The 15099-nt window shown below is 60.0% G+C and overlaps 1 protein-coding gene across 3 annotated transcripts in view; it reads left to right on the forward strand.

Moving 5' to 3' along the window:
* The window catches only part of WWP2 (WW domain containing E3 ubiquitin protein ligase 2), a 31856-nt gene that overhangs the window by 6285 nt on the left and 10472 nt on the right, over positions 1-15099 (forward strand). For all 3 annotated transcript variants that reach the window (XM_063410565.1, XM_063410563.1, XM_063410564.1), the window contains exons 5-10: positions 2323-2460; positions 3029-3125; positions 7396-7655; positions 9388-9598; positions 13824-13913; positions 14206-14380. In XM_063410565.1, coding sequence (XP_063266635.1) covers positions 2323-2460; positions 3029-3125; positions 7396-7655; positions 9388-9598; positions 13824-13913; positions 14206-14380 — 971 coding nt within the window. The remainder of the gene's footprint in view (positions 1-2322; positions 2461-3028; positions 3126-7395; positions 7656-9387; positions 9599-13823; positions 13914-14205; positions 14381-15099) is intronic.

Below are 15099 nucleotides of genomic sequence, written 5' to 3' on the forward strand. Positions count from 1 at the left end.
TGGCAGGCGGCGGGACAGAGGCAGCCTTTGTGCCGGGCCCTTCGGGGGACCCGCCGTCGGTGCAGCAGCAATGTCCCTTTGTGCGTCCCGCGCGCTGCACGGGGACAGGGAGGGGAAGGTTCTGCCAGTGTTTATTTTCTTTAAAAAAGCTGGAGGGGGTGGAGGGGGCAGAAGGAAGCCGGCTGGGAGGTTCATGTTCACATCCTCCACTTGGAGACACCTTGTCTTTGCGCCTCAGCTGGGCGCCCGCACAATGAGGGCTTGTGCGGCCCCGGAGCGCGGCGCGCGGAGGGGGATGGAGGCACCCTGGAGAACATGCGGATTCCTGCGGCCTGGAGGAGCCACGGGGAAACAGGGTCTGCGTTTGTTCTGGGCTTTGGCTGTGCTCAGTAGCATCTTCTGTCTCAGGCTCTTAAAACTGTCTGTGAGGTCGGTTTCCCGTGGAAGCAAGCGCAGTGCAGTTCCATAAGGCAGAGGGAAGACCAGGCTCAGCAGAGTCCCTTGTGGGGTGATGGTGATCAGTGACAGAGCTGTGCCCCTGTGAGCATGTGCTCCTCTTGTGCAGGAGACACCTGCCTTCTTGGCACTAAAAACTGGAGACTTCCCTCACATCCACAAGTGCTGCCCTGTGTTCACTGCAGACCTGTGTCACTGGGTTTTGGGGGAGAAGGAAGTATCAAGGCCCAGTGTGGGACAGCTCGTAGCTGGAGGTGGGACAAGGGCTCCAAGGGGATGTGCTCCCATCCTGCTCCTTCTGGCCTGAGCCACACCCTGTCCCTGCGTCACACTGGGACAAAGCAGGTTCCTAAAAAATGGTGCCATTGTGTCATGAGCAGTCCGTGTATAATAAAAATATTATTTGAGCAAATGAGTCAGGAAGTGTCTGGGCCAGTGTCCCAGGCCAGTGCAGCCAATTTTTTCTGGCCTTCTGTGACGGAGCTGGGTGTTTCAGTCTGGCTGGCACTGGCAGGCATTGCTGTGATGGGCTGGGTGCTGAAGGCTGGGCTGTGCCCCCGTTGCCCCCAGGGACCACCAAAACCTTGCTGAAGCTGATGAAGCCAGACTGGCTCACACAGGAGGGAGTGGAGCTGGCAGCCATCTCAGGAGCCTCCCAGCCCGTGGCACCTTCTCCAGAACCTTCTGTGAATGCAGAACAGTGCTGCAGCCGAGTGCTCCTGTTTGGGGACACCCCTGTGGTTTTGCTCAGTGGAGTTGATGCACAGGGATGTGGATGGAGGGATGCTCGCCATCACACAGGACCCTCCTGCCCCTGGTGTCATCTGAAAAGGAGCCCCTCAGTTTAGGAAGGACACTGAGTGCTGTGTCCAGCTCTGCCCCTCAGTTTAGGAAGGACACTGAGTGCTGTGTCCAGCTCTGCCCCTCAGTTTAGGATGGACATTGAGTGCTGTGTCCAGCTCTGCCCCTCAGTTTAGGATGGACATTGATGCTGTGTCCAGCTCTGCCCCTCAGTTTAGGATGGACGTTGAGACGCTTGAGCGCGTCCAGAGGAGGCAGCGAGGCTGGAGAGGGGCTGGGAACACAAACTCTGTGAGGAAGGGCTGAGGGAGCTGGGGGTGTTCATCCTGGAGGAAAGGAGACTCAGGGGTGACCTTATCAATCTCTACAACCTCCTGAAAGGTGCCTGTGGTCAGGTGGGGTTGGTTCTTTCTCCAGGCAGCACTGACAGAACGAGAGGACACAGCCCAAAGCTGCACCAGGGGAAATTTAGGTTGGCTATTAGGAAAAAGTTTTTTATGGAAAGGGTGATAAAGTACTGGAATGGCCTGCCTGGGGAGGTGGTGGAGTCACCATCTCTGGATGTGTTTAAAGAAAGACTGGATGTGGCACTCGGTGCCATGGTTTAGTTTGAGGTGTTAGGGCTGGGTTGGATTTGATGATCTTGAAGGTCTCTTCCAGCCCAGTGATTGTGTGAAATCCCTTGGCTTTCCTGCTGGGACCTGCCCTACAGCCCCAGCTCCTGGATGTGTGAGCATGGGGGTCTCAGTGTCACAGCCAGGGCCCCTGGGGCAGCTGCAGCCCCAGCAGAGGGATCCCGAGGGCTGGTGAAGAAGGATCTTCCTCAGGAGCGGGTGCTGGGACTGGCCGGGGTCCTGTGGCATTACCAGTGGGTGTGTGGATGGGTGTGGATGGGTGTGGATGGGTGTGGGGGTGTGTGGGGTGGTGCTGGCTGGGACAGGTGGCCCCGAGGAGCGGGCACATTGTCCTTTGGGGCTGGGGAGCCTGGAGGAGCGCGGAGGCTGACACGGGGCTGGGATCCGGCGGTGACTGCGGCTCTCTTTCTCCATGTCCCGTCGGCCACAGTGGAGAGCAGGCAGCTGACCCTGGACCTGCAGACGGAGAACAAAGGCAGCGTTGTGTCGGGAGGAGAGCTGACGATTTTCCTGGACGGGCCGGCTGTTGCTCTGGGCGGCGTTCCCGACGGCAGTGCCGGCTCCGAGGGTGAGTGCCCGGCCCGCACGGGGCGCGGTCCCGGGGCAGCACCGCCTCCATCCCCGGTGCGCCCTGCCCGCCCCGGCCCGCGGGTGCCGCCGGCAGGAGCGGAACGGGCTCACAGCAGCCTCCCTGCGGCCCGGGAGGAGCGGCCCTGCCCAGCCCTCCTCAGCCCCTTCCCTCGCCGCCTGTGGGGCTGGGAAATGGTGTCAGCCTCTGCGATCCGCCCACGAGAGCTGGGCTGGAGGCTGACCTCTCAGGGTTGCCAGGGGAGCAAAGCTTGTACAGAACAGGGGTTGGTGCACTGCTTTCCCCTGGCTCCTTCTCTTTGTCACTGGATGACAAAACCTGTGACATCTGGGAGCTATGGATGCAGTGCTGACCTGCCTGGAGCCATGGGGTGCTGGGGGTGGCCGGCCAGTGTGGTGTGAGGTCCTTGGGTGCTGGGGGTCTGTCCTGGAGAGGATGGGGCTGTTGTGCTTTTGGGGCTCCTTTCTGGAAGGCAGGAGGGAGGGAAGGAGGGGAGATCTACAGGTGGTTCAGTGCTTTTCTTCAGCCCCTGTTCTTCCCCACGCAGGGTCCCAGGTGCCTGGACGGGACCCCAGCAGCTCGGCTGTGGGCACGGAGGGCCGGCAGCAGCCTCCCAGCACCAACTGCTTTGGCAGCAGAGCGAGGTGAGGGTCCTGTGGCTGTGACTGAGGGGTCGCTGTGGCTGTGTCTGCACTGTCCTTGTGCTCTGCACCCCATTCCAGATCTCCCAGTGAGCCCCTGTCACGGGAGATCTAGGGAGCAGGGCTGGCATGTGCTGGGGAACAGCAGAGCTGGGAGTGCAGAGGAGTGACTGTACAGCTGAGCCTCTCCTAAAGTGTTGTTGTCTCAAGGAATATCAAGGCTGTGATGGCTCACAGAGTTTCCACATGTTGCTCCACTGGCAGCTGTAAAAATGGCCTGTCTGGGAGTGGGGCAGGCTGTGACCAGACCAACCTGCAAAGTGAGGTCCCTTCCAATGGGGATCACAGGAACCCCTTCCCTTCCTCTGGCCAGGCTGGGAAGCACAGTGCCCCTCTGGGCAATGGCCACAAGGAGATGCTTACATAGGTCCAGGGAGAGCAGGAGAAGCAGAGCTGCAGGGAAATAACAGCTGCTTCCAGAGGAAGTGAGAAGCTTGGGCAGCAGGCCATCCTGCACTGGCTCCGTGCCCTGCCCTGCCCTGCCTCCTTGCTGGGCTGGAGTGGCTCAGCGCTGCTCCTTTTGGAGCTGTGGTTACTGAGAGACGTGTCACACTGTCAACATGGAGTTGAATTTAACACCTATTTATATTTCCAGAGCATGGCAGTGGCCCAGCAGCCTGTCCAGATGTTCTGGGTAGGAGTGTGGCTGTGGAGAGGAGCCTGCAGCCTGTCCGTGGGAGGTTGTGCATGGCCCAGGCTCAGGAGCACTCTCAGCTACAAGCTCCACACCTTGAGCTCTTCTGTTCCTTCTTTACCTGCTGGGCACACACCAGAGTTGGTGTTTTTGGCTCAAAAAGTGACCTTGTCTTTCCATGTTGTGTTTCCCCACCCGGGGAGGGAGGGAAATGGAAATTGGGAGCAGTTTGTGAACACAGACTGTGCCCCTTGGTGGTGGCTGCTCCTGTTGATTCCTGCTGTCCAGGTGTTAGAGCCTCCCCCGGGGTGGGAAGTGCTCAGTGACCTGACTGAGCTGGGCTTGGCAGGCACTTAGCAGCTCTCAGGAGGTGCTAGAAAACCTGCAGTGAAAATTCTGGTTTGGGAGGCTGAGCCTGGGCACTGCTTGTTGCCCATTCCCTGCTGCTTTCCCATCGGCTGTGAGGCGTTTCTGCTTCAGGTGGCACCTTGGGTGTGGTGAAGTCTGGGCAGGACTTGTGCAGGGCACCTTCAGACACCTGCCAGGTGTGCCTGCCATCCCCTGGCTGCCCTGGTATGGAAACCTCTGAGCTAGTTCTTAATCCATGCTGCTCACCTGAATTTGGGGTTGTTCTGGACATACCTGCTCAGTTTGATGTGGTGCTGCTGCGTGGGGCAGAGCGCTGCTCTCTGTACCCACAGTGGAGGCAGCTGCTTGCTCCAGAGTGGAATGTGTGTCCCTTGCACTTGGGAATGTTGTTTGATGGTTGCTGTGTTTATACACAGAGCCGTGTTTATTTTCTTGGGCTTGGTGATGGATGCTGGCAAAGTGCTCAGCAGCAGGATGGGAAGAAAAGGGGCATTCTTTGCTTCTCAGCTATTTCTACACTGTCCCTGCAAGGGAAATTGCTTGGTCAGGGCTTCTCTTTCTTCTCCTGAACAAATGTCATCTTGGGATTTGCTGCTAATCTTGGTGATTGGGTGTGAAATTCCACAGCCCTCTGTGCAGAGAGAGAGAGAGGGAGCTCTGGCTGAGAGCTGGGGCCATGGGTGCCACAGCTCCTCTTTGTGGAGGCCCTGGTACAGGGTGCCCAGAGCAGCTGTGGCTGCCCCACCCCTGGGAGTGCCCAAGGCCAGGTTGGAGGGACCTTGGAGCAGCCTGGGACAGTGGAAGGTGTCCCTGCCCATGGCAGGAGCTGGAACAAAGTGAGCTTTCAGGTCCCTTCACTCCCAAATTCTTCCATGATTCTCTCATTTGGGTGCTGGGGGTGTGGCTGCCTCCCCCCATCTTGGCAGGGACAGGGGGAATTTCTCAGCTCCGTGTTTTGGGAGCTGTGCTCCCTCTGCCCCCATGGCACTGAGGCTCTCCCGGCTGTGTCCCAGGGATCGTGCCCTGCTCCCACAGCCAGCGCTGCCTCCAGCCCGTGCTGTGCCCTCCCTCCTCGGCCACAGCTTGGGGTCTGCCGTGCTGAGTGAGACTGAGACGTGCTGCCACCTCTGCTGCATCCCATGAGGGCCCTTCTGGCATCTCAGCTGCAGGAGCTGGCTGTTCCTGGGGCTCCTGGCTGGGGCCAGTGTTGGCCACCGTGGTGAGGGGACTCCGCCTCGGCAGAAGGGGAAGAGGAAAGGTTGATGTCACCTGGCTGATGCCACTTTACTCTTTGGCGTCACTGCCCCAGCCCAGGAGGGGCAAGGGGGCAGCCAGCCAAGGTCCCCAAGTCGATGTGGGACAGCAGGGTCTTGCCCCCAGCGTGGGAGGGGGGCTGCCATCCGCACACCCCGCTCCCCCCCACCCCCTGTCTGTTCCATCCGTGCTCTGCCTGGCTTTTTCCTTGCTCTATTTTAAGCACACGCTCCCATCCCGCCACGCTCTGTGGCCTTGCTGGGTTTGTTTCCAGTGTCTATTAAAAGACAATGCCCAGATGGGAGCACTCGTAGGAGGGCTGGGCTGGGCGGCGGGCTGGCTAATTCAGGATGGTAACCCTGTGCCGCCGGCTGGCAGCCTGGAAACATCCTGTTTTGGTTTCTAAAAACTCCCTGGGCAGTTCTGAGCTCATCTGTGCTGAGGAGGGCAGGGACCAGACCCATCCCATGCCAGAGAGGTTGTTCCCACTGGGACAGGCTGGTGCCACCCACCTGCTCCCCTCTGGCCAGGGCTGCAGGGGCTGTGCTGCCTCTGGCCTCACCATGGGGGACACTGTGGGGAGAGGTCCCAGCCAGCTTTTGGGAGGAGGGTGGTACCAGTGTGCCCTGCTGAGCCATGGCAGTGAGGGGCCCCTTCATCTCCTGATGGGGGAAGAGGAGCCTCCCCTCTACCCACAGATGCTCCATGTTCCTGGGTGCTGGTGCCCAAAGCAAACCCCAGCCGGGCTTTCAGGGAGTTCACCCCCTCTGGGGATCTGGGACTCACTCAAGTGGTCACAGCAGCTCCTGCTCTGCCCGTAGCTCTCATCTGATCTATTTTCAACAACCATCTCCTGCTTTCCCATGTCTCCTCCCGATCCCAGCCCTGCCATGAGCCGCTCCCCCAGGAGAGCAGCTTTGGAGCGAGTGGGAGGGTTCCAGTTGCTGGAGCTGCTGAGAGTGGCATGATTGATCTGTGCCCTGTTGCTGCCAAGCTGCTGTCCCCTCCCAGCACCAGCCCTGAGACTTGGGGACAGTTTGTGGGTTTTGCCCTTTTAAGGTAGATTTTGGCTGGGAGAAACTGATCTCCTTTTCCCTGCAGTCTCTACCCTCTGTGGTTGCTGCCTGGGCTGCCAGCCTGGGTGGAAGGGCCTGAGCTCTGCCTCTGCTCCCCAGGCCCCTGGATGTGGGGTGGCAGCATCTCCCCTCCTGCCCTGTCCCCCTCCTCACTCGCAGGATTGAGTTCTTAAGGTGAAACCCAGCTTTTCCAGGAAGGCCTTTGTGCTGCCCTGGGGGCCCTGGATGTTCCAAGGGAGTGAGTTTGTTTGGGGGAGCTGCCCTGCCAGTGAAGGTTGGGCTGTCCTGGCCATGGAGAACAGTGACAGGTGATCTCCAGAGGGGCAGTGACCCCCAGGACATGGAGCAGCTGCACCTGAGCTGGTCACAACATGTGCTGTGATTTCAGCTCTCATCTTTCCCAACTGCTTGTTCCCTCCTCTTCTGGAGGCCACGGCTGTCCTGGGACCTTCCTCACCTGCCTCCGTGCTAGGCTTGGGGCCAGGCACAAGGCACTGGTGAGGGTCCCACCATGGTGCCGGACCCGGGGCTGGTTGGGATCTCCTGGGATCTGCAGGTGTGGATGGAGTGAGCTGGGACCCACTGTGTGAGCAGAGGCCTGGCTGTGAGCATCCAGGGCCATTCCTTGGCACGTAGGGGACCACCTGTGCCACCCATGGGGCTCCTGCCACCAGCAGGTGTGCCAGGAGTGCGGGCAGGTCTGAGCAGGCAGCGTGGCACCCCGGGCACTGCCCTGAGCAGAGGCACGGAGCCGTGTCCCGGCCCTTCCCAGGGGACACCGGTGGCTGTGCTGGGCGGTCGCAGCAGCTGACCAGGGTGAGAAGACAGGGGTGGTGTTTCCATGTGCTGTCTGTCACCTCCTGCGTTCCCTTCCTTGCAGGACACACCGCCATGCGGCCGGAGCAGCCCGCGGAGGCACCGGGGCCGGAGAGCAAAGTCCCAGTGCCAGGAGCCGGCACCGGCAGCAGGCCAAGAGCTCACAGCACACCAGCACGGCCACCAGCACGGCCACCACCATGGCCAATGGCATGGCCAACGGCATGGCCACCACCATGGCCAATGGCATGGCCAATGGCACGGCCACCACCGTGGCCAATGGCACAGCCACCAGCATGGCCAACGGCGTGGCCAACGGCACAGGTGAGCCAGCGCTCGTGGCAGGTGGGGGCAGAGCTCGGGGCTGTTTACTGTGGGCAAAATGAATCTCTGCTGAGCTAATGAATCAGGGAATTGTGTCCCTGTGGATTGATGGAGTTTTATTGATTTTCCTTCTGGTAAGCCAGGCAGCTCAGCAGAGTGCACTGAGAGGATCTGTGCTGCCTGTCAGGAATGATTTCTGTGGCTCCACTCTGGAGTCACCAGCTCCAGGTGTTTGAAAGGATACTGGGACAGCAGTGTCACTGATGTCACAGCGAGGAGGACAGTGGTCACCACTGGCTTCTTTCAGGATTCAGCTCAATTTCCCACCAGTCTGCAGTGGAAATGCTCTGAGCTCTCAAGGGGGGAGCAGCAGCTGCCTGTCAAGCACCAGACAAGGCACAAATCCACCTCTCAAACAGGGCTGGTTCTTACAACACTGGCTGTTTTTGGAACAATCTCTCTTGTCATTTCTTGGATTTGCCCACAAAGCCGTAAATCTCCTGTGGAGCAGGACTGAGACCTGCACAGTACCTGACTATGAAGTCACACGTGGCTGATTTGTTTTTCTTCTCTGGCTCTTGTGGAGCATCTTCTGCTCCTCCGCACTGCATTTGCTTTTGTGGGAGATGCAGAAGAGGCAGGGTGCTTTGTTTTGGATGGAAGGAAATGTACTGTTCACCCCAGGAGTTTGGTATTTTTTGATGTTTCGTTGGGAAGACCTGGAGCAATGCAATTTCAATTTTGCCAAAGCCCATTTTTGCCAAAGCCCAGCCCTCCCCAGGCTGGAGATGAGGGGCAGTCAGAGACCTCCTCAGCTGAGTCCTGCAGGACTCTGGTGGAAGTTGCTGCTGACCTGGAGATCTCCCTTGCCTGCAGCTGCTGCCTGGGGGCACCTCCTGCTGCTGCTGTGTTCCAGGGTCCTGCTGGTGCTGGATGAAGCTGTCCTGCCACCTCTACCTGCCAAGCAGAGTGTCCTGGGCATTCTGTGTCCTCCACAGAGCATCTGCAGCTCTTCGGTCTCCCTTCCATGAGGGTTTATACTGCTTTCTCCTACAATGCTTCTAAATGTTTGGGCTTCCCTTACAGTTTTTTACGTTTCTCAGCTCTAACTCGTGGAAATCTGTCTCACTCCTTTGTTCCTTGTTTATGGGTTTTTATAAAGCTTTTGCTTTACCACTCCAGCCTGGCTGTCTTGTACCAATGGTTCTCCTCAGCTGGGCAGCCAGGTCTCAGGGTTTTGGCTATCTAATAAATACTCCTCTAACAAATTCCCTTTCATTTTTTTGCTCTGCATTTTCCTCCTCACCAGTTGTTTTTCTTTTTTTGTACTTTTCCTTTGCTCTGTCTCTGCCCTTTTCCGAAAGTTCCCTGGATCAGTTTAGCTCTTTCCAGTGCTGATGACTTGTGGAGCCTGTGTTTCACCCTGCCCCAGGGGAGATGCTGTCCCCCCTGTTTTGGAGCTGCTGCTCATTCCCCGAGTCCCCATGCGGGATGCAGAAGGGACCCTGGCCGTACATGCCAAGTGCCCTCTGTGTCTGTGTCAGGACGGAGGCGATGGCAGGGGCCCGGAGGGCTCTGGGGGAAGCAGGCGCTGCCTGTGCCGTGCCTGGAGCCCTGGCAGTGCCGTGCCTGGAGCCCTGGCAGTGCCGTGCCTGGGCTGCCCCGCGCTCCCTGCCCGGGGTCCCCGGCGTGGCCCCTCCGTGGTGCTGACGTGCTGCCTGTGCCTTTGCAGTGAACGGGGACGCCGCGGGTGCCGTGGACACGGACGAGGACGGGCCGGCCGCAGGTGTCGGTGTTCCGGCAGCGCCCGGCACGGCCGCCGGCCCCGCCGCTGCGGCCCTCCCTGCCCCGAGCAGCTCCAGAGAGGCGGAGGAGGCGGCCTCGGGCCCCAGCGCCCCCCCAGCCCGGGCGGCCGTGCCCGCCCTGGACGCTCTGCCCCCCGGGTAAGCTCTGCCTGGGGCCCGCGGGGAGGGCGATGGGAACCAGCTGGGGCAGTGCTCTGTGCTGGGACCAGAGGCTGTTCCAGGGAGGGAAAGTGCTGCCCCAGGAGCTGCGGGAGCTGCTGGTGCTCAGCAGAACAGGGAGGGCCTGGGGCAGGTGCTGGGGATCCTGTGCCCCTTGCCTGATGCTGCTCCCTGTCCTGCCTGTCTGCCCAGGACGCTCTGGGCGGGGGTCTGGCCTGGCTGGGTGTTTGGGGCACTAAATGGTGGCGTCTCCGTGCCAAGCAGCCTCTCAGCATCTGTGCCCATGGAGCAGCAGAGCCCTCAGCTCCCACTGGGTCAGTCAGAGGAAGATGCCCAGGAGACCGAGCGTGGATTTCCAGGGAGGTCCACTGAGCAGGAGGGCATGGACAGGCTCCAGGGGCACCAGAGAGGCACTGGCCACTGCTGGGGACAGGGAGGCAGGACCCTCGAGGAGTGGTGCTCCTTCTCCCTGGTGTGGATGCTGCTCATCCTCCTCCTCCTCCCGCAGGGGCCGTCAGGAGGGGCTGGAGGGGAGCTGCTGGCTCGGGGTGGGGCAGCAGTCGGGTCTGGGCTCAGCGTGCTGCAGCTGCAGCGCTCTCCCCGCGTGTCAGAGCCCTCGAATGCTGGGCGGGGGGTGAATGGCCTGTGTTTGGGATGAAGGGAGCTGTTTATTTTGCTTTGGCTGAGGCGATGCCTGGAAGGTCAGGGCCCGCTCGCGTGTCAGTCACAGGTAATTAGGGTTAACAGCTCACTGTGCCTTTATGCGGGTGTGTGAGGGTTTCTGTTCTCCTGGCCTGGGCGCTTCCTGTTTCCAGGCAGCTGGAAAAGTCCAGGGCTCTCAAAAAAGCCTTTATTCCAGCCAGCGCTTGTGCCCCTTCCTGCTCCTACCAGGTAGACTGAAGGTCTCCTTTTCCCCACCTGGGGTTGGAAACAGGCTGTTGTTTCTTTGCTGGGGCGGGGAAGCCTGCAGATACCTCAGGATTCCAGAGGCTGCAGGCACTGTTTTCTAAGACACACCAGGCTGGGTTTAGCTGGCCCAGCCAGGTGCAAAGGTGGCCATGTCCTCCCTGCCTGTCTCCCTGTGGAGCTCACACACCACAGAATCCGGTGTGTCAGAGCAGGAAGGAGGATAAAGCTGTTGTGCTTTGGGAGATGGATGGAGAGGAACATGGAAGGGGCAGTGAGGCGTTCTCCAGGCTGTGCTCCTGGAATCTGGATCTCTGGAGACACCTTTGATACCTTCTGTGGCCATGGGATCTCTAGGGGGAGAGAGGGCAGCGTGAGCTGTGCTTGTGCTGTGCTGGCCTGGGCAGAGGGACACCAGAGAGCAGGTGAGGGAGAGCAGAGATTTGAATCCATCGAGGTCTCCACGGTGTGAGCCCTTCCAGAGAGCTGCCAGAGCAGGTCCTGGGCTAACGGGGATTAGCTGCACTGGGATTGCACAACGCTGTGTTCGGGGTGGTGTCAGTGAGCTCCTGGAGCTCTCTTGAGCCCTGATCCAGGGAGGCTGGATTTTGGCGGGCTCACCTCACCACGGAATTATTCTGACTGGTGGTTTGGGGCCCAGCTTGGGAGATGGGGATGCAGGATAGCCCCTTGCTGGGGTGGCTGTGAGAGCTCTGCAGGGCCCCCCCTTGCTGGGGTGGCTGTGAGAGCTCTGCAGGGCCCATGGGGACGGCTCCTGCTCTGCCATTCCAGGAGCAGCGTCCCCTGCAGAGCTGCCAGGCACGTCCCTGCCGAGCCCTGCCCTGTTCTCTGAGTGTCTCCTTCCTTCCCTGGGAGCCTGGGGAGCGCTCACTTCATCCTCTGGAGGGTGGCCCCAGCCTCCCTGCTCGTTCCGGGCTGTGACAGACAGTTGGGTTCATGTGGGGATCCCGAGCCATTCGCTGTGCTCAGATCTCTGTGTCTCAACATCTGCACCAGGTGTGGTGGCTCAAAGGCATTCCTCACACAGCTGGGAGTCTGTCCTAGGGGCTGGCGAGGGCTGGAAGGAGTTCTGAGCAATTGCAGCCCCGGCAGTGCCCAAACCTCCCTCACATCCTCTGGGCAGCGTTCCCTGCGGAGCCGGGAGCGTGTGTGGTGCCGCTGCCCTCGGGGGTCCCAGCTCTCCTGCCGGGGTTCCACGTGGATTGACAGTGGAGGGAGGGGAGGGGGCTGCTGGCTGCTGCGTCTGGATCCTGCCAGGGATGATCCTGTGTGGGGACAGGCTGGAGGGGGCTGTGCAGCACTGTCTTGCCCGCACAAAGAGGTGCTTTATGCTGCCTGGCAGAACCCACGGGGCTGTGGTTTCTTACGTAAGGAGGGCGTTTTGTTTGGACTGCAGGGTTGCCTCAGCTCTGCCACTTCCCAGTGCCTGTGGCTCCCTGCATCCATGGCCATCGTGAGCCTGTGGCAGCTGGGGGAGAGCTGGCAGGGACCAGAGTGTTGGGTGCTTTGTGGCTGCAGTGTGGTGCTTGTGGGGAGAGCTCCCACCATCCAGTGCTCCCAAAATCATGGATCTCCCATGCTGGGGGCTGTGTGGAGCTGGGCAAGGTGGTCTGAGCAAGGATGGGTTGTCCCCAGTGTCCCCATGTCTTTGTGGCAGCAGTAATCAGGGTTCATCACCACCAGTGGTGACCCAGGGCAAGGCAGCCCTTGGCAGATTCACTCCTCACATCACCCAGGAGCTGCTGGGGAGCAGTTCCTGAGCTCATCAGTGTTTTTACAGGGGGTGAGGTGGGGACAGGGGCCATCAGGCAGTAGCTGCCACCACCAGCAGCTCTCCCCAGTCCCAACTGGCTCTTTGCAGTCACGAGTGTACCTAGAGAGATCCAGAAACCTGGAGGAGTTCTCATCATGGGAATTCTGGTTTCTGTAGCCACAGGAATGGTACCTGCCCAGTCCTCAGAGCCGTATGGATCAGAGAATCTGTTCATGAGACTGGAGGAGCTGTCCAGGGCAATTTCACTGCCCTAAAAGTGCCTGGGCACCTTCTGCCATCCATCTCATGGGGTGGACCTGCTCGTGTCTTAGGACATCCCAGCTGTGCTGATTTTTCTCTTTGGAGTTTTCACTCTAGTTTTACCTGTCCTGGTGCTTTTATGCTCATGAAGCACCAAGTTCATGGTTTGTGGCTAGGGATCCAGGCAGTGTCAGGCTTGGCAGCCCCTCACCCTTATGGTGTAGGGGCACAGCAGGTCCTGCCTTGGACTGTCCCCCGGGATACCCACTGGTGTCTGTCTGTCCAGGGAGGAGGAAGGTCCAGTGCTGCTGACAGGACGCAGCATGTGCAGGGGTTGCATTGTCTGCACAGAGGCTGCAGTGCAGCTGAGCTGTGTCACTGCAGGTGTGTGGCTGTGGGGAGGTCACCGATGGCACTGCTGCCCCTGGGCTGTGGGGCTGAGCTGGGATGAGCCCAGGCCATGGGGCACCAGCACTCGGAGCAGCTCCGTCCCCAGGGCTGCTCCCTGCCAGCTGGGCTGGCTCCCTTGCTGTCACACAGAAGCTGGTGTATTAATTTCCTAGAGCTTTTTGTGGTGATTAATTGAGACAGATGATTGAATGGGGAGAGAGGCCTGTGGGAGCAGAAGTGTGGCAGGAGAACACTTTATCTGTCAGCAGCTGCTGGCTCGCCTCCCCTGCTGCAGGATAAAAGCTGACAAGAAGGCACGGCTTCCACAGAGCATTTACCTCTGCCAGGGTAAATTCATGAATGAATTCACACAAAGAATGGTTGCAGTGTGGCCCTGCAGAGCCAGGCTGGCTGTCACCCGGGCTGTCCTCGGGGCCACCCCAGGCCCAGCGCCGTGGCCACACGCGTGGTGAAGCCCTGGCTGTCAGCAGCAGGCCCAGGGCTGCCAGGGAGAGAACCCAGCCCCAGCCCCAACTCTAACATTGCCCTTTGAAGATGTATTAACAGAAACGAAACAAAAACATCAGGAACACGGGGCATAAAACTGACCCTGTGTGAAATGCTATGCCGACCCTTCTGGGGGAAATGAGGAATTTATGCTCCAGTTGTGCCTGTTGAGGAAGCAGAGTGCTGCAGCCCCTCTCCCAGAGTCTCCCTGCAGGAGGCCCGGTAGCTGCCACGCAGACCTGTCAAATAAAGGTTGGAGTGCCAAGGATTGTGAGGGGCTGGGCTCCTGGCCCACCAGGGGCAGCCCTCTGCATATTCTTGGTGCCAGTGAATATCACCTGCCTCATGATTTCATTTTTCTTGCAGGTGGGAGCAGCGGGAGCTGCCCAATGGACGAGTCTACTATGTAGACCACAACAACAAGACCACGACGTGGGAGAGACCCCTTCCTCCAGGGTAAGGGGCTCGGGGCTCCAGGCCGGCTGTCTCGGAGGGATGTCCATGGCATCCTGGTGGGAGCTCCACTGGTGTCCCAGCATCCTGGCAGGCTTCTGTGCCCTTGCAGGAGCTGCTCGAAGAGTTACCCATCCTTTGTATTTCCTTGTGCTGGGTCCTTGCCCAGAAGAGCCCTTTAGGTGTGAGAGCAGTGGTTGTGCTGGGACTGGGCACGGAGCCCTCGAGTCGGGGGGTGCCAGTCCCCAGGCCCGCCACTGGGACACGCAGTGACAGCTCCCTTGGGTGCCTGCAGGTGGGAGAAGCGCGTGGACCCTCGGGGCAGGTACTACTACGTGGACCACAACACGCGCACCACCACGTGGCAGCGCCCCACGGCCGAGTACGTGCGCAACTACGAGCAGTGGCAGTCGCAGCGCAGCCAGCTGCAAGGGGCCATGCAGCACTTCAGCCAGAGGTTCCTGTACCAGGTGAGCTGCCGGGGCCTGCCCTGCCTCCCCTGCTGCTCTCTCCGGGGCTGCCCGGGAGCGAGGGAAGGCGCCTGCTGGGCTGTGGGGTCCGTGTGAGCTCAGAGCAGTGCCTGGATGGCAGCTCACAAACTCCTCAGCTGCCTGCAGAGGCCTCGGGGGAGTGACTTGCTTTGTGTAAACCAGCTTGCGTGGCCCTGAAGGGTGGTGGGAGGTGTCCTCAGCAGCCTTCCCCAGGGTTTCTCCAGTGCCCAGCCACACATTCTCCTGTGGCTCCCATCAGACAAGCCTTGCTGTTGACCTGTGGGAGTGCAGAACCTGCTCTGGGAGCTGATGGAGCCGTGGGAGTCTGGTGTGTAGCAGGACAGGAGGCTCTGGGGCCTGAGCTCGTCTCTCCCCGGGTCTCTGTTGGGCTGAGGACAGCGTTGCTGGGTCCTGGGTGCAGCAGGACCAAGTGGAGAGGGCTGCAGGAGGAGCCAGGGACCAGAGAGTGCAGGGAACGAGCTGGACTTGGCCAGCATCCTCCTGCTTCCTCTGCTGCTTCCCCTCATTCCTGGTTTGGGCTGAGTGTTTGCGTTTCCTTGCTCAGGGAATGGTCTCAGCCTTGCTTTTCCTGGGCAGGGAGCACGCCTGTCACGGCCATGCCTTTGCCGTGGATGTGGCCCCAGCTGTGGGAGGTGAGCACCTCTGCTGACCCGAGCAGTGCTGGTGGCTGTGGCTGC

The sequence above is a fragment of the Prinia subflava genome, chromosome 13 (assembly GCF_021018805.1).
Source record: "Prinia subflava isolate CZ2003 ecotype Zambia chromosome 13, Cam_Psub_1.2, whole genome shotgun sequence".
NCBI classification, from domain to species: Eukaryota; Metazoa; Chordata; class Aves; order Passeriformes; family Cisticolidae; genus Prinia; species Prinia subflava.